The sequence below is a fragment of the Vulpes lagopus genome, chromosome 10 (assembly GCF_018345385.1).
Source record: "Vulpes lagopus strain Blue_001 chromosome 10, ASM1834538v1, whole genome shotgun sequence".
NCBI lineage: Eukaryota > Metazoa > Chordata > Mammalia > Carnivora > Canidae > Vulpes > Vulpes lagopus.
In genome coordinates, this window is record NC_054833.1 from 18,214,739 (window position 1) to 18,239,685 (window position 24,947).

Here is a 24,947-nt window from a genome sequence, read left to right on the forward strand (position 1 = left end):
GCATTATTTATAGTTCTTTTCTGCCTTGATCCAAACAATAGCATCCTCTAATTCATCCCCAGATGACATGGTTGGACAGTGAGGAATGATGAAGCAGAGTTATTAGGACTTCCTAAACTTTCATCTCTCTCAAATTTAAATGTAGTTCACCTTAAGAAAACGTGGCTGATATTTCAAACTAAAGTTGTTTATAGTTTTTATATTTCAAAAAGTTAATGCACAGGGGAAAGATCATCTTTTTCTTTACAAAATTTTATTTCTAGAAGAGGGGAATAAGTGCCACATGGTGGCAGCATTACTTAAATTATTGAAGTTCATTTATATTTAAGCTCTCTTTTTGTTTGTTGGTGTTTCTGGACAGTTGACTGTCTTTCTCCTGACCTTATGCAGATCTTTTATATCTTTGATTCCAGTGCACAGAGATCCCAGTAGGGCCTTTTCAGTGTGCATCAGTTTAGTAGTGGGTAATGACATTGTCTGCTGTACCATTATCATTCTAGCCATATAGGAAATGTCATGGCCTCTCTCATGTGGAACAGAGTAAAGACCCATGATAGTGGGCATTTCTGAAGTACTTTTGTACAAGTTCCTTACTTTTTTTTTTTTTTTTTTAAGTTTCACATGTCTCCCTGTTAATGGAAAAAGTTTTTTTATTGAATCGTAGTTGATACACAATGTTACATTCATTTCAAGTGTACAACATAGTAATTCAGCAAATCTCTACATTATGCTGTGCTCCCCACAAGTGTAACATCACCATATCACCATACAATGCTATTACAGTACCTTTAATTATATTCCCTGGGCTGTACCTTATATCTCTGACCTGTTTATTCATTTTATAACTGGAAGCTTCTGTCTCCTCCCCTTCATCCATTTTGCCCATCACCCCACCTCTTCCCCTCTGGTTGCTTATTTCATTTTTAGCAAATTTTATTCTTTGAATGCTTTAATTGAATACTTACTGATTACCTAGGTATATCAGTAAGGACCGTGTTTAGTTACTAATAACAGATACTTGAAAAATAGTGTCGTTTTAACAAGTTTTTATGTTTCTCTCACAATACCCAGAGCATAGGACTGGAGTGGTTGCTCTATGATGTCAGCTTTTTCTTAACTTTGTCTTCCACCTGCCTGGAGTGTTTTTCCTATCTTTGTGCTTACAGGGTAGCCTTGGGATTTCCAACCATGACATCTGCATTTCATGTAGCAAAAAGAAATGGGAAATAGCAAGCAGTCTCTATACAGGCATATTTACCATTCCAAAATAATATTTGGGGTTTGATAGGAAGAAAGGAGAATAGATCCAGAACAAATGAATGTCAAGTAGATATAAAAAGAGAGAGAGAGAGAGAGAGAGAGAGAAACAGTCTATCTCTAGGAAGTTTACAGTTTAGGGAGAAAAAAGATATAAACAATGAATTTTAATGGTGGATTTATTATAAAATAAGCACAAAGCACTTGAGATCTTAGGAGGAAACAACTCCAGAAACAAATCCCAACAGAGCTGGAAGGAAAATATTCTTAGAGGGGGTAGTGTTTAAGCTAAGAAAGAAAAATGGATGTTAGCCAATAGGAAAAAAAAAAAGGATGGTGAAAATAATTAAAATTAGAGGCCAAAAAAAAACGTATTCAAATAAGTACAGTAATTACAGGAGCCAGGAGGGATTATGTTGATGAGTTTGAATGTGGATTGAATAAGAAAATCCCTTAAAAGGCAGGACAAACTAGAATTTCACTTGACATCCTGATCTCTCATTTTTGGTTAGATTATTAGAGTAACTGTTAGATTATTAAGTATCAGGATAAAGTGTGCCCTACAAGGCATGTAATAAACATATTATACACACAGACAATATGGTTTTAAGCCTTAGGGGACTGACCATTTTAATGTTTGAAAGAAAATTTTAAATTATTGTGTTGGTCTCTCATTTCTTTTCTAATAGTATCAAATTATGTCTTAAATATAAATATTATAGTAATTGCACTAACATTATTAGTAATTGGTAGTTTGTTTAGAGGGAGAGAGCCTATGCAGGGAGTGTGGGGGGAGGGAGAGGGAAAGAGAATCTCAAACAAGCTCTATGCTCAAAGTGGAGCCCGACATAGGGCTGGATCTCATAACCCTGAGATCGTAACCTGAGGTGAAATCAAGAGTCAGATGCTTAACTAATTGAGCCACCCAGGTGCCCCTATTGGTAGCATTTTTTTTAAGATTTATTTATTCATTTATTTATGATAGACATAGAGGGAGGGGGCAGAGACACAGGAGGAGGGAGAAGCAGGCTCCATGCCAGGACTGGGGCCAAAGGCAGGCACTAAACCGCTGAGCCACCCAGGGATCCCCTATTGGTAGCATTTTTAAACACATAGTGGCAGGCACTGTTTTAATAAAAGTACATTACATGAGCACTTGTTATTAATCTCAACTTAGAAGTTAACTGTGTGTGTAATATTATGGGGTGTTATACATCAGAAGCCAAGCTTCATTAATGCTGAACTTTGTTCTGAGAATTTATGCCCCAGAATATATGTGTATATATACACAACTAAATGGTAAAGTCCTGGGATTGAACCCCACATCAGGCTTCCCATTCAGTGAGGAGTCTGCTTCTCGCCTTCCTCTCCCTCTTCTCCTTCTCTGCCTCTCTCTCTAATAAATACTTTTTTTAAAAGATTTTATTTAGAGATCCCTGGGTGGCGCAGCGGTTTGGCGCCTGCCTTTGGCCCAGGGCGCAATCCTGGAGAACCGGGATCGAATCCTGCGTCGGGCTCCCGGTGCATGGAGCCTGCTTCTCCCTCTGCCTGTGTCTCTGTCTCTGTCTCTCTCTCTGTGTGTGTGTGACTATCATAAATAAATAAAAAAATAAAGTATGCCTTCTTATTAAAAAAAAAAAAAGATTTTATTTATTTATTCATGAGAGAGAGAGAGGCAGAGACACAGGCAGAGGGAGAAGCAGGCCCCACACAGGGAGCCCAATGCGGGACTTGATCCCGGGACTCCAGGATCACACCCTGGGCCGAAGGCACGTGCTAAATCGCTGAGCCACCCCAGGATCCCCTAAATATTTAAAAAAAATAAATGGATGTTATAGTTTTCCTTTTTTAATAAGTGTCAACAGTACACCTTGGTCAAAAATATTAGCATAAAAACAAGCACATACCAGAGAGTAAGTTTAACAGCAGAGACTGTTTTTAATATCCTGTCTTATGTAGCACTATCATTGGGCCTATTTATTATTTAAATGAATGAGGCTGAAAACTCCCTTTCTACAATGTGAGACTACCAGTTTGCCTGCTAGAAGAAATAACCCTCTAAATAAGTGGTTCTTTTAAAATTTTTATGGAAGTATAATGGACACACATTACATTACTTTCAGATATACAAATTAGTAATTCAACAAGTCTATACATCATGCTGCGCTCACAAGTGTAGCTACCATCTGTCCCTATTTAATGCTATTACAATACCATTGACCGTATTCCCTTTATCCTTGAGATGTACTCATTCCCAAGTGGAAGCCTGTATTTATTACCCTCTTCACTCATTTTGCCCATCCCGTCCTTTCCTTCCCCCCCCCCCAGCAGCCATCTCTGTTTTCTGTATTTATGGGTTTATTTCTACTTTTTGTGTTATTTTTTTTTTAATTTTTATTTATTTATAATAGTCACATAGAGAGAGAGAGAGAGGCAGAGACACAGGCAGAGAGAGAAGCAGGCTCCATGCACCGCGAGCCCGATGTGGGATTCGATCCCGGGTCTCCAGGATCGCGCCCTGGGCCAAAGGCAGGCACCAAACCGCTGCGCCACCCAGGGATCCTTTTTGTGTTATTTTTTAAAAATTCTACATATAAGTGAAATCATATGGTGTTTGTCCTTTTTTTTGACCAATTGATTTGTTGGGGAGGAAGGGAAGAGGGAAAGAATCCTCAAGCAGACTCCCTGATGAGCATGGAGCCTGATCTGAAGCGTAGGGCTTGATCTCATGACCCTGAGATCACAAGAGCTGGGTGCTCAACCGACTGAGCCACCCACGTGCCTCTGTCCTTTTGTCTGACTTATTTCACTAAGCATAGTACATGCTGGGTCCATCCATGTTGTTGCAGATGGCAAGATCTCATCCTTTTTGTGGCCGAGTAATATTCCAGTGTGTGCGCACGTGTGTGTATGAACACACATCTCACATCTTCTGTGTCCATTCATCTATTAATGGACATCTATTACTGTGTTGCTTCTGTATCTTAGCTATTAGAAATAATTTTGCAGTAAACATAGGGACTTATGTATCTTTTTAAAATAGTGTTTTTGTTTTCTTTGGGTAAATATCCAGTAGTGGAATTACTGAATTGTATGTCGTTTCTATTTTTTTTAAAGATTTTATTTATTCATGAGAGACACAGAGAGAGATGGAGAGACATGGGCAGAGGGAGAAGCAGGCTCCCTGCAGGGAGCCCAATGTGGGACTCGATCCCAGGACCCAGGGATCATACCCTGAGCCAAAGGCAGACACTCCATCACTGAGCTACCCAGGAGTCCCTGTTATTTCTATTTTTAATTTTTTGAGGAACCTCTATACCGTTTTCCAGAGTGATTGTACCAGTTTGCATTCTCACCAACAGTACATAAGGTTTCTTTTTTCCCACGTCCTTGCTAACACTTGGTATTTCTTGTTTTTTGATTGTAGGCTTCTGACAGATAAAAGGTGATATCCCAGTGTGTTTTTTGTTTTTTTTTTTTTTTATCTCACGGGTTTTGATTTGCATTTCCCTGATGATGAGTGATGTTGAGCATTTTTTCATGTGTCTTTTGGTCTTCTGTATGTGTTCTTTTAAAAAAGGCTATTCAGTCTCTGCCCATTTTTAAATTGGATTATTTGTTTTTGGTGTTGAATTGTATAAATTTTTTATGTATTTTGGATATAAACATCTTATCAGATATATCATTTGCAGATACTTTCTCCCATTCAGTAGGTTGCCTTTTCATTTTGTTGATACTTTCTTTTGCTGTGCAGAAGCTTTTTACTTTGGTGGAGTTCTATAGCTAATTTTTGCTTTTGTTTCTTTTGTGTAAGGCCAATGTTAAAGAGATTACTACCTATGTTTTCTTCTAGGATTTTTATGGTCTCAGGTCTCACATTTAGGGTTATAGTCCAATTTGAGTTTACTTTTGTGTATAATGTAAGAAAGTGGTCCAGTTTTTTCCTTTTGCATGTGGCTGTCCAGTTTCCCCATCACCATTTATTGAAGAGACTGTGTTTTTGTCGTTGCCTACTCTTGACTCCTTTGTCATAGCTTGAGCCTATAAGTGTGATTTATTTCTAGGCTCTGTATTCTGCTCCATTGATATATGTGTCTATTTTTGTACCAGTACCATACTTTTTTTGATTATTGTAGTGTATCCTGAAATGTGGGATTTTGATACCTCCAGCTTTTTTTTTTTTTTCCTCCTCAAGACTGCTTTGGTTATTTGGGATCTTTTGTGATTCCATGCAAATTTCACTATTATTTGTTCTATTTCTGAAAAATGCTATTGGTGTTTTGATAGGGATTCTTAACTTTATGTCTTATTTTAACTCTGATAGTGTTTCTTTGATAGGTCATAGTCTCCTTGGAGAATTTTTTTCTCCTAGAAAAATGTGTAGAGGACATATATATTCAATTTGAGTACAATTTCAGGGGGATTCTGGAATCCCAAAGCCCATCCATGGACCTCAGAGTAAGACCTATACTTTGAATAGAACTGCAGACCTCTCTGTTCATGGTCTTTGTATTTGAATTGAGAGGCCACTCCTTTGCATCTTGATAAAGAAAAAAATGTACCATAAGGAATGCAATAATTTCAGTGTTCTTGATTCATTCAGATTCCAAAGCGATGGGGTTAAGGTGGCAGCAGTTATGACATTTTTTTTTTTTTTTTTGCTTCAATCTGTCTATAGAGATAGAGCAACTAGGATAGCAAATTCAAGCAATATCTGTAATAAAACCAGGGGACAAGGTACCCCCAAAATACCAAATGACCAAGTCACCAACAGCCAAAAAGCTCCTGTGGAATCAGAAACTGGAAGAAGATGTAGAAGAATGGCCACAGGCCTTATGAAGCCTTGAATGCCAGAAAACTTCAAAATTACCATCAGGAATGCTTGAAGGCCATTCTGAGGAGAAAGCAAAACCTGGGAGGTGACTTCACAGGCTCTAATTTATAAGTGAGTGGTAGCAGACTCCAGGAAAGTCTAATGGGCTGAAGCTATCTGTGAGTTTGAAACTCACAAACCAAAATACCCTTCCTGAAGGAGGCCCTGCACCTTAGAGAAACTAAAGGAGATTGAATACTTTGTAAAACAACGGGAAAGGGGAGTTCTAGAACTTGGAAGTTAGAAAGGCCCTCCTGATCACCCTTCCCCACCTTCTAAAGATAGAGGAAAAGTAATTTCACTGAAAAGTAAGCAGGAGTCCAATCCCACAACAATGTCCTTTAAGGCAATAAGTGTAAGTATGACAGGAAAGAAAGAAAGAAAAGAAAGAAAAGAAAAGAAAGGAAAGAAAGAAAGGAAAGAAAGAAACTGTAACTTGATATTTTAAAATGAGCTTGGGAAGCATAAGAAAATTATTAGAAGTGAAGAAAGTGAAGAGAATTATTAAAAGTGAAGAAAGAATCAGAAAAACTCAAAATTGATTGGCTAAAACAGAAATGGAAAAAAATAGAAGGTAAGGCAAAAAAAATCAGGAAAAATAAATTTTAAAAATTATTTTGGGAATGAAAACTAAACTAGAAGGAACTCAAGAGTGAATAAACACAATGGATAGTCCTTATGTGAAAATTAAAATACATAGTGAAAGAGAGAAAAAGAATTCAAGAGAAAGGAATAGTTACTGATAGGAAATACAAAAGATGCAATACAATATATGCATGATAATCAGCCCCTAGAGAAGAAAGCAATTGCCAAAGCAATGTAATGTAACAAATGTGAAAACTAAAATTTAAGAAAACTTTCCTGAAATAAGATACTAGTGAAATTCTGTGGAAGGGCACACAGCTGTCAGGAAAAGTTAACCCAGAACAGCCTACCCTGAGAAATTTTTTTAATATATTGAATTTTACAGAAAAAATTTTCTTTTAGGTGGAGAGACAAAATGGCTAAGTCTTTTTTATTAGGGGAGGAAAATCTGATTGTTAACAGATTTATCTGTCTTATGCCAGAAGACGATGGATTTGAACAGCCAGGGATTTTGTCTAGCCTAACTAACCCCTAGCTATAGGGACTACAAATCCACTATTGCTGGGTCTGCAGAACTTCGCAGATATTTTTCAAATTAGCCTTTTCTGAGGAATCTATTACATAATCAACAGAGAGAATTTTACGTGACCAAAATGATTAGCAATAGTTGGTAAGCATTAAATATATATTTACTTCCAGAACTAAGACTGAATGGTAGTTGTAAGGGAGAGAGTGTAACGTGCACTGGCTCCTTTCTGACAATGCAGACCGTCTGGATCAGAAAGTGGAAGCAGAGGGAAGGGTATATGAAAAGTAGAATATCCTTTCCTGTTGCTTTATAAACATTAACTTAGTAAAAGGATACTGTTTCACATTGGACCCTGAGGGAGTGAGAAAGGCTAGAGAAGGAGATGATCATAATACTAATAGTGCTTTTAGTAGGGAACCAGTAGGCACTAACCAAAAAGTGGAGACAAAGGATGTTGTGTAGAGTATTAATATAAATGTAACCACGACAAGAAAAACACCAAATTCTATTCAATACAGAAAGATATACCAAAAAAAGAAATCACATGACCACAAAGAGAAAAAGATTATATACATTATGTGTGTGTTTATGAATTTCTCTCATAAAGTAAAATAAGAATAGTCTGTATGTTACCATTTAAGAAGGAAGGAATTGGAAAAATATATATACTTAAATATATATGAATAAATATGACTTAGGGAACAAAGGCAAAAGAGAAAAAAATTAAATTTCCTTAAAACTTACAGCCCATTGACAAATCCTTGAGATAGGCAGAGTGACATTCCTCTAGGATCTCAACTGCCTCCATGTTTGATAAGGGCAAAAGGCAGCCTTTGCTTAACATTAGCCCAATCTCCAGGATCGTGTAAGTCTCCTTTAACATATAAAAATTCCTTTGGAAACTTACTTTATCCTCCCATATCTCTTTATATGTTAGCAGTCATCCCCCAAGTATATGGCCCCCAGATACACATCTGAAGGGTCTCATGACTAAGGGTTTACTAGATAGTAATAAATGACCTTTTCCTAACAAGGAAGCTTGAGCTAGCCCCTCAAGGTCCTGGAAACCTTGTTTCCAAATTCGTTGGAGACTTAGGCTCTCCCTAACCCCCTTTCCAAATTGAAAGTATATAATCTGCCACTCCTCACAACTCCAGTGCAGCTCTTTCTGCCCACGGGTCCTGTCCTCGGGCTTCAGTAAAACCACCCTTTTTGCACTGAAGACACCTCAAGAATTCTTTTGTGACCGTTGACTTCCCACCCCAACATTTTCACATCAAATTCTTCTATAATACATTTATATATGCCTGTGTGTGTGTGTGTGTGTGTGTGTGTGTGTGTATTTATATATATGGGTGTGGATGTATATATCCTTTTACCTAAGACAGTGTAGGATAAAGTTTTAAAATTATCTAAAGCAAGAATTAGGAAGGAATACAATGCAAAGGGCATGGATAGAAGCTAGGCTTTTTTTAATATAAATATATTTTTTATAGATGTAGTTTTGGAGACATGTAAATATTTTACATAAAATTAAGTTTTAAGGAACAAGCCCTAAAATTCAAGTAAAGTGTAAAAAAGCAAACCTGTGTTTCTGGAAGGTGGCATTGTCACGCAGAGAGAAATTGTTCCAGGTTTATTTTTTACTATTTTTTTTAAAGATTTTATTCATTTATTCATGAAAGAGACACACAGAGAGAGGCAGAGACACAGAGAGAGGCAGAGACTCAGACAGAGGGAGAAGCTGGCTCCACACAGGGAGCCTCATGTGGGACTTGATCCCCGGGACTCCAGGATCACACGCTGGGCTGAAGGCAGGCGCCAAACTGCTGAGCCACCCAGGTGTCCCCTTAAGCTGTTTTTCAATCATCATTTTGTTGATGCTAGTGTCATTGTCATTTTAGTGAAGTGCTGATAAAGTGAATGGTAGTTCCGTTGATGTTTTGAGAACTACAAAGAAACAGGTAAGAAAGGAAGGTAATTAAAAACCTATTCTTAATTTGTGTGTATGAACTTAATAAATGTATCTTTTCATAGCACATAACTTGTTTTGTGGCCTTGTCCACCAGAAGGCCTAGAAATAATGACTGATCAGTAGCAGTGAACACCCCTCGTGATCATTCTCTAAATACCGTTCTAAATATTAGTGGTGATTAGAGACCTGCTGATTCTGAGTCCAGAAATGTATAAGGTGAGCTTGGAGCACCAAGTTAGAGTATCAGAAAGCAAAGAGGCTACTAAAGAACATAGAATTTTGTCTAAAGTATTGCAGAATGAACTTGTCCGGGCTCCCCCTGGACAAAGATCGGACAGTTTAAACACCAATAAGGAAAAATACTGTAATGGCTTGAAAACTTCAAATATGTTAATTCTGTGAGTCATAGGAATGCATAGAAACAAACAGAAACCTCTAGAGAATATTAGGGAACCAAATAATTTTTTTAAACTGTTAACTAAAAGGAAATAATCAAGTGTTTTATTTTGCCTTTTACATGTAAGCATTCCTCAGAGTAACCAAACAGTTGAGGGGAAATATCTCTTTCCAGAGGTATGCATCCTGCTGAATACGCAGACGGAATGCTACCAACATCCTGCTGCAAGTACACAACCCACCTCTGAAATATTCTTGCAAACAAAAAAACAAAACCCTGAATCTGATCAAGCCTTTCGTTCTACCTACTCATTTACAGGAAAGAACAGACAAAGGGATACGTTAAATTACACCACAGGGATTCATTCAGCCAAATAACAGACTGTGGGAAACTGCAGAATAGATGACTCACTTTTTTTCAACGAGTTGCTAAGGAAAAAGTGATGGAGGAGAAATCTATAGATTAAAAAATATTTAAGAAACATATTGGCCAGTTGCAGTATATAAGTTTTACTTTGATTTTGGTTTAAACAGGGATAAAAAAGAACATTCACGGGATATTTGAGGAAATGGGAATACTGCCTTGGAATATAAGAGTATTGAAGAATTATTTTTGAGCGTGTGTGTGAGCATGAGGGAAGAAGGGGACAGAGAGGTGGTCTTCCTGTGGTTTTTTTTTTTTTTCCAAGAGGAATCTTTGTCTTTTAAACATGTTGAAATATTTACAGTTGAAATTATGTGCTGCCTGGGATTTGCTTCAAAAGAATCTAGGATTGTGGGTAGATGTATGGAATGTTACAGAGGGAACAAAATCAGCCAGGAGTTGAGAATTGTTGATTGGTGATAAGTTCAGGATTTAGTTTTGATTCTTTTTCAACTGGGTATAACATTTTCATTTTTACTATGGAAGAATTGGAATAAAAATCTGGCCATAGCTGCTCCCTAAGAATGGTTCAAAAGGAAAACACCAGTAATACACCTGATTTATTACTTCTGTACAATCAAGTTTATTATCCTTTTTTAAATAAACTTTTTATTTTGTGTGAATTTTAAACTGAGAGTAAAAGTTGCTAAGATAAATATAAAGAGTTCTTGTGTTCCCCTCACTCCATTTCTTTCCTTATTAATGTCTTATGTTATCATCTAAATGGGTTATGACTAAGAAGCTAACACTGATACGTTGCTATTGATGAAATATCAGTTTATGAGTTTCACTAGTTTTTCCATTATGGCCCCCTTTTTTTTTGTTCTTGGACCTAATCCAGGGTACCACATTGCATTTAGTTGTCTGTCTTTCTTGTCTTTTTTGGTCTGTGACAGTTATCTCTCTTTCCTTGTTTTTCATGACCTTTATAGTCTTGAATACTGGCCAGTAGCCTGTAGAATGTCCCCTAGTCTGGGTTTGTCTGATGTTTTTCTTAAGATTAGACTGGGCTTATGGGTTTTAGGGAAGTGCCCTTCTTGTCACATTACATCAGAGGGTACATGTTATCACCATGACATCACTGGTGATGTCAACCTTCATTGTCTTCACTGTGAAGTCATTATTTTTCTCTTTCCCTACTCTGTTCTTTGGAAGCAAGTCACTAAACCTAGCCTACCCTCCGTTGGTGGTGGTGTAGTGTTTAAGTCTGCTTTCTGAAGGGGTGTGTGTCAGGGGTCCTCAAGACTACATCCAGGTTCATGATTGACAAATAGGCCTTAGCATATGGTCATAGTGGTGGGTAGGCTTTATTACGGCAGAAGGATACAGAGCAAAATCAGCAAAGGGAATAGGTGCATAATGAAGAGTTTAGGGAAACCAAGTAGAAGCTTGCAAGGGTGTCCTTCCAGTGGAGTCACACAGAATGTGCTTCATTCCCTCAGCAATGAGCTGTGACAGCACATGTGAAATGCCTATCAGAGAAGCTCACCCAAGTCCAGGAGTATAGGGATTTTATTGGCAGTTGGTCAGGTAGCAGTCTCTGCCTGCATGTATCAAAATTCCAGATTCCCAGAAGAAAAGATGTGTCTTATCATTTATAGAAAGTTTTATACTAACGTAGGGAACTATTTACTACTGGTCAAGTTCCCAGCCCCTGGCCAAAGGTCAACTTTGCAAGCAGGCCTTTCTAAGGAGAGCAGTTTCTGTATAGGGAGGTATCTACATATTGTTACCTTTACCACACATTTTTGAGAAAAATAGGATTAGATTAAAAAAAAAAAACAGCGTAATAATGGGAGCTGTTAGTTCAAGAGTGTCTAATTTCTTTGCTGTACAGAATGAAATATGTGGCAATTTAAGCCTCTTTTTTTTCATTTAGTGTTTCTCATGCTCACTTTTAAACATTGCTATAAAAATATTACTCATATTGCAACTTTTGAAGCATTTCATAATAAAAAAATGCCTCCAGGTTGTGACCTCATTTATTGCCAAATAATTGGAAGAAAGCTGTGTAAATTTCATTAATAAGTAATAACATAACAACCAAAACCTGGCAGGGGATCCCAGAAAGTAATTACTGAGATTTAAGACACAGTATGTATTAGTAATTTACTTTCTTTTAATAGGAAAAACGTGGTCTTCGAGAAATGCGAGTTCTTGAAAATTTGAAGAATGTGATCCATGAAACAAATGAACATACTCTTCCTAAATGTAGAGAAATAATGCAGGACAACTTAAGCCAAGTTCTCCAGAGATGTAAGCCCGCGTTGTTTTTTTTTTTTTTTTCTAATACTGTTTTATTTCAAATGAATGCTATGCCAAAATGTATTTCCTTCAGTATTTTGGTAGTAGGTGGGGAGGGAATTCTTAACTGAAATATATAAAATGGAAGCCCTGTCACAGAGAACATTGACTGTCTAGTGATTAATGTTTGTTGCTGTTGATGTTAAGAGCATTAATATCCAAAGTGAGATGCGTGCATCTGGGGTGCACAGGACAATCAGTCCTTTTAGGATGTGAGAAAATTGCAACATTTTTTGCCTTTTAAAAAAAATTATCCATAAGAAGTTTGATAACTGGGAATTAGGATATGACACAAAACTGCTTTTTCAAACAGGATATTACCGTTTTTAACTTTTAAAAAAATAATCCTGTCATAAATGTTTCTATTTTATAACATTTTTCTTTAAGCAAAATATTATAATGTGGAGATTCCAAAAGAATCCTTATTAAACATATCAGACATTAATATAAAATAAAAGAAGTTTTATTAATAACTGATTTTACTCAAGGCCTCCTTGAATCTATATTGACACTATTCAGGTTGTCCAAGGATAGATAGGGCTGGTAAATAATGATGGATTACTGAAAAAATATCTTTCTGGGAGAAAAAAAGAAAACAAAACTAGCCAGTAATATAATGACCTGTGAAGGAAAGTAGCAGAGAGAGTTGGTTAATAATTGAATTAAGCAGGTCTTTGTATTCAAATCCAAGGTAGTCTTGTGTACTATAATGCTAAAAGGAGCTTGGAGAGAATTAATGCCCACGGATTACATTTGGTTTCTTTGAGTGGAACAGTAGAAAGTCTAAAATTGACTGTAGGCTTTTGTACTTTACTTCAGACTGCCCTTGTTTGTTTATACCAATACTTCTTAACCCTGGCTAACATTCTAGATGTTATACTAAAAGTAAAACTTGAATTATTCATAAGAATACTTATTAACGCATTTGAGATACGCCTTGAGCTTTCCTTTTCTACACTTTGAGTATATAAAAGTAAATTGGGTAAAATTTGGTAAAAATCTGTGGTTACTTTGACTTACTTAATTCTTGGGCTAATGTTCTTATTGATTTGAGGGCTAGCCTCTTAAAAGAAGAGTTCACAATGAAAGAGAAAGATATTACTGGTAAAATGAGATTCAGACTATACTTGTATCCTAAAAAGAAGACCTGAAACACATAAAATGCAAAGTTGATAGTTAAGGTTTTAAGATCTGTGGGCTACTCGGGGTGTAGTTAGCTCTATGAAATGGCTTTTGGAGGTGTTTTCCTGCCAGAAGTAAGAAAGGCTTCTTCACTAGGCTTCCACCCAGGGATTTTCTGGCAAGTATTATGAGCATGGGTAGAATGGAGATGATGATCTGCATTAGTTTTAACGATTTACCTGGGCCCAGCTGTTGTTCCTGGGAAATTGCACATTTAAAAATCTGCTATTTTAAGTCAGAGTGCTAGCTTGCTTATTTTCAATACTAATTGATCAGGGAGTTGTACAAAATCATGCAAACAAACTTATATGGAATATATTCTGGTCTAAGTAGCACTTTACAAGCCTAGGGATGAGTTTGTGCCTGTTAGCACAACTGCCACATTTACCTCTTCCCCATGCAGAGTGGAGAGCTGCGTGCCCAGAATTCTGCAGATGTGGCCTTAGGCTGGTAGTCCCACATGTTGCACAGAACTAAGTAATTATTGAGCAGTACAGTGGGGATGTCTGGATTACGGGAATGTAGACCCATGAAGGAATCCTCAACTTGGAACTGTTTTCGCTTTGGGCTGGGTAGCCACCCACCTTGCAGAGTGGCTCAGCGTTGGATGACCAGGAGCTTTAGAAAAGAAACTGACCTGTGTCTCCTTTAAAATCACAAAATGTAAATGAGAGCTGTAGGAGGGTACAGAAAAAGCAGCCCATAAGGCTGCCTATAAGCAGCCTTTATGTTATTTTCATCCTGAAAACAATATTAGTGTCTATGCCCTGCTTACGAATTATTTCACAGACTCATGGGCTTCACCAACTTTGTGTCTGGAGATCTCACCATGACCTTGATTTGAGAATACGAAGGGCAGAGCCTCTGGATTATTCCTTATTCACATTTATTAGCATGCAGTTTTCTTTCATTTATTTCCTCTCTCTTTTTAAAAAATGACTTTTTGAATCATTATTTGAACAGAAGGATATATGTTTTAAATAATAAGAAAAAAAAAATGAAAAAGAAGAAAGGAATCAATTACCTTAGTAACCTCCTGAAGGTAACATTGCTTAACTCTGGTGTACATCATTTCAGACATCTTTTGTGTGTCTCCATATAGAAGGACTGATAGAGAGATGATGGCTGAATGATATATTAGGAAGATATGAGGGGGAAAGAGTGTTTGATAAAATGGGGTCATACCCTTTTTAAGCTCAGGTATTAATTTTAAAGTTTATTTTAATTTAACAGAACAAACACTTAAAGCTGAGGGGAATACCTTAAAATAAATGTTTCTTTTCTGTAAAAGATAGTAGTTAACTAAAAGATCAAAGAAAAATAATTAGAAAAACAAAAAAGTTATAAATAACATTCAGAAGCTAGTTGTGTTGTTATTATTTCTGCATTGATTGAGGCCCCAAGAGTTGGAGGCGTTAGGAATCTCACTGCTCCTCTCCTGCCTTTCTTCCCCAACTTCTTACTTGTGAATTTTAACTTGATTGAGGTTTATAGTATTTGCTTTCTGTCCTGCAGTTCTAGTGCTGCCAATTGTTTATTTAGCCTTAGACCATTTAGTTCCTTCTGATTTATTAGATTTGTAATGGTATTGTCACAATTCTGTTTCCTCAGCACTGCAATTTCATTTTTCATTTCATGTGATGTGTTTGCTTTCTTTTAATACGCTCATATTGTTATTTTATATAATGAGGTACTTACGGAAAACTATCAGTTTTTCTTTCAGAATAGGTGCTTTGTCTGCCTTATCTGTCTCTCAGCTATCATGTGCTTTCTCCACCCTCCAAATCTATTTCTGTACAAATTAAAGCATATTAGAGTTCTAAGAATTTTGTCAACTCGTTTTCTTTTTCTAACTTTTGCGAGATGAGGTAATTACAGTGGGGTTAGGAGTCTGAGTTCTTGGCCGCCACATTTCACACTTTATAGTATACAGTTCGGATTAGTTGGTTCAGTAAATCATGGAATTTCTTACCTTTTGTTTTTCTTAGCTTTTTATTTATTTTGTGCATTATTTAGGGGACTAAATTTCCTTGGTTTTGCTTTCACTCTGTCTCTACCTAGAAATCTTTAGGAATTCAACAATTTAAAATACTAACCAGTTTTTTTATAGCACTTTACCAGTAAGAATTTTCACCAGTATTTTGTCTTTACTGCCTGCCTCTTCCTCCCCCCATCTCTGTCCTCTCCTCCCTTTTCTGTGCTCCCTCTGCTCCTTCCCTCACTTGTATCTTCTTAACAGATTTTCTTGGCTCCACTTTGAGACTGCAACCAGAATCTGACCACCCTTACCATGTCCCTGACTGCCACCACCTGGTCTGACCTATGACCTCTCACGTGGATTGTTCTAGTAACCACACAATTGATGTCTTTCCTCCCTTTAGTCTCCTCCACACAGGAGCCTGCATGATCCTTTTGAAATGTGACAGCTCTTGTCATTACTATATCGGAATCTCTCCACCTTGTTTCGAGAAAAACCAGAATCCTCACGGTGGCCTGGGGATTTCTTCATGACGGCCCCCACTCTGACTTTTATTTCCTTACATTTTTTTTTCCCACGTTTCATCCTAGCTACTCTGGCATTCTTATTCTTCTAGTATGTGCTAAATGTACTCCCACGTCAGCATTCCCTCTGGAATAGTCCTCTGTCAGGTTTTTGTACGTTCTCATTTCCTATACATCTCTGCTCAGATGTCCACAGTGTGACCCTCCTAGCTACTCTGTAATATTCATCCCCCCTCACTCTGGCATTTTCTGGCCTCTTTACCTTACTGTGTTTCTCTCCTGAGTATCTGCCACCACCTGACATGCTCAGTGTTTATCTATATGTTGTCTGCCTCCCTAGTGAAAATATAAGCTCCATGAGCTTAGGGACTCTGACTGTTCTCTGTAGTACCCCTGACACCTAAACAGTGGCTCATTGTAGTCTCGAAGTAATTATTCATTGAAATGAATGAAGGAGGGGTGTCTCGTGGCTCAGATGGTTAAGTGTCTTCCTTTCTTACCTTTTGTTTTTCTCAGCTTTTTATTTATTTTGTGCATTATTTAGGGGACTAAATTTGCTTGGTTTTGCTTTCACTCTGTCTCTACCTAGAAATCTTTAGGAATTCAACAATTTAAAATACTAACCAGTTTTTTTTATAGCACTTTACAAGTAAGAATTTTCACCAGTATTTTGTCTTTACTGCCTGCCTCTTCTTCGCCCCATCTCTGTCCTGAATCTGGGGTCCTGGGATTTAGCCCCATGTGAGGCTCCCTTCCTCCCCCTTTCCCTTTCCCTCTGCCACTTCCCCTGCTTGTGTTCTCTCTCTGTCAAATAAATAAAATCTTAAAAAAAAAAAAAAGGAATGAATGAGAATTCAGCCAACATCTTCTGATACCAAACCAAAATTATTTGCTTATGTATGTATTTGAAGTTTACATATACACATCGTGGTAGAATGTTTTTGCTTCTCTTGTGTGAGGACAGTTGGGATGTTGTTAGCTGTTGTCTGTGGCACAATTTCCATATGTGGTGCTAATTTCAAAAAGTTTTGGTTTAGAGAATATAATTTGATAAATTCTTGATGCTTTAAAATCAGTATAGTCTCCTAAAATACTGAGACAACAGGGGAAACAGCTTCCTACTGAATTAATATAACCAGTAGAAGTGATAGGAAGGTTTGCATAATACACCTTTTCCTCTTGGGGTCTCTAATCATGAAGAAGGAATGTTTGGTATAGTCACATGATTTTCTTGTATTTTAGAAAAGCAAATTGCATGAAATTTAGAAAGTAAACCTTTATTAATATGTGGCTAAAGAATTAAAGTCAGTTACTTCTAAGGGACTGAAATTTCTAAAAATGGTCATTCTGTCTGAGTATAAAGACAATCCCTATAAGAACAAAAGTGTGCCTCTGTCAGATGTGTTCTAATTAAAAATTTAAAGGACATAACAAATGACAAAATAATGTCATAGTCTTGTAACTCTTCTTTTAGATTAAGCCCAGAATGATTTGAAAATGATAAAGCACCCAAAGACTACAAAATGGATTTTTTAAAGTTATGTTCAGCGTCAGGGGAAAAAATCCAATCAGGAAATGATAGAACCACTGCTTGGGAAAGATGATGTAATATTAATATGCCACAGAAAGAAGGCAGATCTAATCAGCTCCCATTTTGTTTTGTTTTCATCTTTTCTGTTAGAACAAACAATGATTGGGAACATAATTTTCAGTCCTAAAGTATTATCTTTATATAACTAAAATAAATAGTTACTGATAAAAACATTACTTTTGAAAAGCAGAATCCTCCTCTTTTACCATATTCTCACAGGGAGGGACCTAACATTTTTCAGAAAGGGAAATCATAGTCCCTGCCCTGTTTTGGAATTTGTGAGCTATTTGGGGCTAGGTTTGGGTAGGATAGGAAAGCAGAATTATAAGACACTAGGCAAACCTCTGTTGAAGCAAAGGCAAGATAAATGGTAAAATTTATTTTACCTACCTGATAAAGGAATTTCAAATAAGAGAAAAATCCTTACAGGGAAAGCATTAATCTGGGAGGGCTTTATTATGAAGGCAGTTAACCTTGAACTGTTCTTTGAAGACAAGTAAAACATTTTCATTAGAAGAAAGGAGTAAGGAAAACATTTTCAGTAGGGATAGTACAGTAAGAAGAAAAATAGTAATAATCACATTCCTTGACTGCTTACACTATGTGCAGAACTGTTACCAGGGGCATTAATATTTCAATTATTTGTAAGCTTAGTATCTTATTTGATGTCAATTCTGAAGTCCTCTTATTAGTTGTTATGTTCATTTTATAAATGAGAAATTAAGGCATCAGGAACAGCAACAGTCAAGTGCCTGGCACATAGTAAGTGCTCACTCAGTATTTGACAAGTGAATGAAGGAGCAGGCACACATGCTAAGTCATGCAGCTAAGTCCTCAACTGTAGATTTGACTCCAGCTCACTGTTAACCTGCATGTGAAACAATGAAGTAAGTGAGACATTTGTGTATGGAAATACTATGGATTCAGTCAATGAAGAGGTCTGAAAAACTGATGGATGAAGACCAGTTTGATTGATGAGGTCATAGGAGGAGTTGAGTGTTGAGGAGAGAATTTTGAGCCAAGTTTTTAGAGGTTTTTAGAGGATTTTAAATCCTGCTTTCTGTACTTACTAGTCATATCCTCTTTGTACCTCAGTTTTTTGCCAAAAATCTGTAAAATGGGACAGTGATCCTCTCCTAAGAGGAAAGTGGGATTAAGAAGAATAATACATGGCAGGTACTTAGCGTGGGCCTGGGCACAGAGTAATACTCAATAAATAACTCTAATAATTATTACTAGTAGTAGTTCATTAGGAAGGGAAATCACTCAATGAGAATAGTGCAGGGAAATTTGAATCTGGCAGTGGCAGCCAGGGTGAATTAGCAGATGAGAGAGCAGAAGCAGGAATAGAAAGTTGTGGAAGTGTTGTACGAATCAAGTACTGTCTGCAAGAGAGAAGTTTGTATGAATGAGGTAAAGGGGAGAGAGAGTGAATGAATCGGAGAGACACTGTAAGACTAAAAATGTAATGATAAATTTTCTTGGCATTTTACATCTTTTTTGAGAATTCTGAAGTTTTTGTTGACAACTTGTCACTAGAATTAGTACTTAAATGCTTGTATCTCAAGGCTCAAGAATGATGGTGGTTCTGATTATGACATCCTGAATATATTGGCAAAACTTCTTTTTTTCCCTTCTAGCCATGACCAAAATACTATCAGTTCTTTTGCATAGTCTCTTAAGATCTAAAACAGTCCAAGTTTCCTTTTTTTTTTTTTTCTCCAGGTAAGTCTTAAATATGAGCTGATTGAAACCCATTGTCTGTTTTATTTCAGTGCAAGCAGCTTCTGACTCAGTCTGTAGACTCCAACAGAGGGAGCAGGAACGAAAGAAGGTAAAAGTAGATCATTTGGATAATGGGGCCTATAACTCATATTATTAGCAGTTGCTTTGATTTAAAAAAAAAACCTCTAAATTTGTTTTCTTTATGCAGTGATTTAAAAATATTTAAAAATGGCTAATTCATTGAAGATATGTTGAGGTATGAACACATGATTGCACCATGCATATTTTTATAAGTCAAATTGCAGACCTTTTTTTTTCCTTTTTCAACACTTCCATCTTTTCCCTGAAAGTAGTGTTCATCTGATGGAAAACAAAGAGTAAGACTTTCATATGGAACAAAAAATACCCACCAGATTGGAAATACACATTTTTTTCTTTGAGCCTGAAACATTGATGAGCATGTTATATATATTCCTTCTAGAAAAGGAACCATTCATGCCTGTGAATAGGTTATTTAATGAAAAGTCCTAAGAGTATGTGAATCACTTGCTGGGTAGTGCTTTGCTTATTGAAAATGTATCTTAAGTAAATTCAGATGTGGACAAATAGCATAAAAATTTAAGTTCCTGTGATAATTTGCTCTTTTCACTTATAATTTCCAAAAAATATATTTATAACTTATTCATTGTTCTAAACTAATAAAGATATATTTTTAAAGAAATGTTGAAAATACGAAATCACTCTGAATGGAATGCCTTTTCTGTATCAACAAGTGTTGCTATCTCCATTTCTCTGGAATGTGTTGTGGTTTATCTACAATAATAGTTCAGATCTGCACTGTATAAAAATACAGTGGAATAAATAAAGCTTGCCAGAGGTTAAGTTTCTACCCCCTCAGTTCAACTGTAAATATTGATACAGAGTTTTAAAATGCAACAATTTGATGAATTAGGCCTTACTGAAAGGACTCAACATTTCAGGCAGGTGGGAAGACTGCCCAAGAGGAGGAGGGTCCTAGCAGGCTGGGTCAGAGAGCAGAGCCACTGAGCATGTTGATAAAATGGCAAGGTACAGCCGTGGCCAGGAAAATCTGTCTGGGTGTAGTACTTGGATAGTGTCCAAAGAGCACTTATGCAGGCACGAGAGCTTAACATGGGCAGTGCCAGACTGGAGAGCAGATATTGCGAGGTGCCACTGGGGAGGAAAGATTTTAGTTTAAGTTTAAGGCTGTTCATACACTCAGGAACTAATGGTCCAGAAGAGGAGTCCCAAACCACTAATGCTAGTATGATGTAGGATAAAGTAACAGCTGTTGGTCAGGTTACAAAGAACTTCATAGGATCTTGGCAAAGGGGTGGTAATAATGTGTGAGGAAAAATGGTGGCATTCCAGCCCAATCTTGGTCAGTGAGTAGGAATTCATTTATTGTAGGGTGAGGGATACAGTGTAGGCAAAGACAAAAGATATGAGAAGTCAGTAGTCTCACATAGCTGTATGTGAGTATCTAAATGGATATTTCTAGAAGATGATTGTGGAGAATCTTCAGTGCTACATTAAACAATTTGTTGAGGGCACCAGGAGCATTTCTGGTTTTGAGAAACAGAAACACTCTGATAGAGCACTGGCTGCACTGGCTGTTACTCACTGTAAATAAGCAATTCTCTATATTTTCATAATAAAAATTAACAGTGTTCTGTGTAGCATGTTACTGTGTGATTTAAGCAGATTCATGTGAATATGCACTCATACATTATTGATCTTTCTTCCTAAGACATTGTCAGAGCAGTTATGATTGTGATAAAATGTCAATTCTTGTCATTCTTGAGCAGAACTAACCTAAAATTAAATTATATTTGGAATAGTTCCTCTTGTCATTTTGAACTTTTTCACATTTGGTATCTTAACTGTATATAAGTATGAAAATGACCAGCTTAGATGAAAAAATATCTAGAGTCTTCTACTTCTGGTAGTTCCTTTTGTTGGCTACCTGTATGCCCTTACATAAATCCCCTTGAGCTTTAAGCTCCTCATTTGCAAAATAAATACCAGTTCTACTTACCAGATAAGTTTTATTATATAATCTATGTGAAACAGCTTTGCAAATTGTATATGACTCCAGATGGAAGGCACAATTTTTCTCCTCCCAGATCGATTTAAGATGCGGGCAGTCACTCTATGGATAAAAGCCCTGCTGTTGTGTCTGTTAGAATTGGTGAATCACTTGAGAATCCCACCCATTCACAGTCTCATAAATTAAAAGGCTCTAAGATACTGTACCACGGTTTGAATAAAAACGGCCTCAGGAAATAAAGTTCTTAGATTATGTTAGTCTTAAATATAGGTATTATGTCAGAGAATATTACTAAACTTTTGAATGTGGAATATACATTAAAAATTAGTATTTTAGAATGTACTAAAGTGTGTTTCACTTAGAATTAGTATGGCATTTATGAAACCTACATTTATAAGAATCCACTCTGATTATTTTCTTTTTTCAAGATAATTTAATAAAATAAACCAGCTGAATGTTACACAAAGTGCATTATCAGAGCTCAGAGAAAAGTAAAAATTCTTTATATTTTGCAGGTCAATCTTTTTTAGTGCTCGTATAGTTAGTAGAACATCTGAAATATGTATTAAGGACTTTCTGGTTTTTGCTGAAACTGACATGGTAGAGATTTCAGATCACATATATAGATATATAAAAGATACAGACATGAAGCTTCATTTTTCATCTGGCAAATGTGTACAAAGCAAAATTGACCTCTAGCTGCGTTTTACAGTCTAATGTTAATTGTTGCCCTTGGTTATACTGTTGGCTACATTTTATATATTTGAATGGTTCTCAGAACAAAGAAAGATGGGAGTAGTAATGGAATAAAATAGACTATTGCCGTTAATCTTTAATTCTTTTATGTCAAGACAATTTGTGGAATTCTGTGGGAAGTAAATTATGATAAACGTCATTCATCCAAATTATACTTCCCACAATTGATACCTAAAAGTACATTCAGAAGAACAATAAATGCACATTCCCCAGTTGTTTGACATGTGTCTTGAAAACTACCCACTAGTACAAAGTTGCATTTTGAAAGCTGGCATTAAAAGTAGTGAAATGAAAATACAACTAGTTTAGAAAATTCACTGACTCTTAAAAATATACCACCAAAGGAAATGAGCTGTGAATATCTGTCAGTAGTTTAAACTTAGGTTCATGCACACATGTCAACTTTTGAAGCCACATTCAACCAGACTAGAGATAATAATAAAGTAAATATGGATCCTTTGATTCATTTTGTCTGCAGTTATTTACTAGATTTAGTTCTACTCCTGCATGATTTTTTTCATGAAAGCAACAAAATAGCACATACATTGTTTGTGATAGAGTCTGAAAATACAAAGGAATAGATCAGTATGTAGTAGTCTGTTTAAAGTTGTTACTGACAGCTGTTATTCTGAGACTTTTTACGAAAGTAAATTGTTTTATTTATTGGTGTAAGTCCTAGGTAAAATTAATGACAGCGTATTACTGATAGATGTTTGAAAGGGCCTTTTAGGCCTTAGTTGGCTTATTCAGAGTTTCCCTATAGACCAGGGTTTCTCAAACTCTGCCCTATGGACATTTTGGAACAGATAATTCTTTGTTGTGGAGGCTGGCCTGTGCTTTGTAGGATGTTTAGCTGCATCGTTGGCTTTTACCCACTAGATACCATAGCGCTTCCCCCTAACCTGTGCTGTGATGACCAAAAATTTGAGGGACAAGAGGGTTATAATACACCCCCCACCCCACCCCCCAGTTAAGAATCACTTAAAATTTTGTGTTTATTATGTATCCCAGAGTTCATTTATAGACCAGTTCCTAGACACAGGTTAGCCTCAGGATTGGCTTCTCTTTGAATGTATCTCTAATGAGATATATGTAAGCCATTTTTTTATTACTATTTCTTTCTCTCTTGTAGAAAGAGACAAAATCATCACAGCTAAATACTCTCTGTACATGGTTGTAGCTCATTTATAAACTTTCTCTTCATTTTCTTTTAAAGTTGGCATTTTCTAATTTTATCTTCAAAGCAAATGTATCCACTCATTAAGAATGAAATTGATTCATTTAGAAAGGACTCTCTGAAATCTGATTTGAGAATTTTTTTTGTTGTGGTAAAATACATACAACATAAAATTTACCTTTTTTATTATTTTTTAAGTGTACAGTTCTGTGACATTAAGTACATTGACATTTCTCTACAACCATCACTACCATCCATTTCCAGAACTTTTCATCTTCCCCAATGAGACTGTACCCATTAAACACTAACTCCCCCTTCCCCCTCCCTTTATTCTTGGCAACCACCATTCCACTTCCTGTCTATAATTTGAGTAGTCTAGGTACCTGTTCTAAGTGGAATCATACAACATTTATCTTTTTGCCACTGACTTATTTCTTTAATATAGTGTCTTCAGGGTTCATCAGTGTTGTAGCCAGTATCAGAATTTCATTCCTTTTTAAGAATGACTAGTATTCTTTTATATGTATAGTCCATATTTTACATATCCCTTCATTTGTCTATGGATAGTTGGGTTACTTCCACATTTTCACTGTTGTGAATAATATTGCTATTATCTTGAGTGTACACCTATTTGTTTAAACCCCTGCCTCCAGTTCTTTTGAATATATACTCAGAAGTAGAATTACTGGATGAAATGGTAATGCTATTTTTTAATTTTCTGAGGAACTACCATCCTGTTTTCCACGTTTGCATCATTCTGTATTCCCATCTGCAGTGTGCAAGTGTTCCATTTTCCCTGCATCCTTGTCAACACTTGTTATTTTCTGTTTCTTTGATAGTAGCAGTCCTAATGGGTGTAAGGTGGTATCTTACTGTGATTTTGATTTGCATTTCCTTTTTTTTTTTTTTTAAGATTTTATTTATTTATTTATTCAAGAGACACAGAGAGGCAGAGACACGGGCAGAGAGAGAAGCAGGCTCTCCATGGGGAGCCTGATGTCAGGACTCAGTCCCTGGACCCTGGGATCATGCCCTGAGCTGAAAGCAGACACCCAACTACTGAGCAACCCAGGTGTCCCTTGCATTTCTTTTAATGATTAGTGATGTTGAGTATTTTTTTCCTTTGCTTATTGGCTATTTGTGTATCTTCGTTGTAGAAATGTTCATTCAAGCCCTTTGCCTATTTTTGGATCAGGTTATTTGGTTTTACTGTTGTTGAGTTTGTAGGAGTTCTTTATACATTTTGGATATTAACCTCTTACGATATATATGATTTGCAAATACTTCCTCCCATTCTGTGGATTGACTTTTACTCTGTTGATAGTATCCTTTGATGCAAAGTTTTTAATTTTGATGAAGTTCAATTTATCTATTTTTACTTTTGTTGCCTGTACTTTTGGTGGGATAGCCAAGAAATCATTGCCAAATCCAATGTCATGGTGCTTTCCTTCTGTTGTCTTCTAAGAATTTTATGTTTTAGGACTTAGATTTAGATCTTTGACCTATTTTGAGTTTATTTTTGTATGTGATGCAAGGTATAAGGGTCTGTTTTCACTTTTTATTTGTTTATGGTTATACATTTTCCCAGCACCATTTGTTG

General features: G+C 36.4%; 1 protein-coding gene across 1 annotated transcript in view; it reads left to right on the forward strand.

The window, feature by feature from the left end:
* BLOC1S5 (biogenesis of lysosomal organelles complex 1 subunit 5) overlaps positions 1–24,947 on the forward strand; it is a 46,119-nt gene that overhangs the window by 11,616 nt on the left and 9,556 nt on the right. The window contains exons 4-5 of the mRNA XM_041772955.1: positions 12,166–12,295; positions 19,394–19,452. Of these exons, the coding sequence (XP_041628889.1) occupies positions 12,166–12,295; positions 19,394–19,452 (189 nt within the window). The remainder of the gene's footprint in view (positions 1–12,165; positions 12,296–19,393; positions 19,453–24,947) is intronic.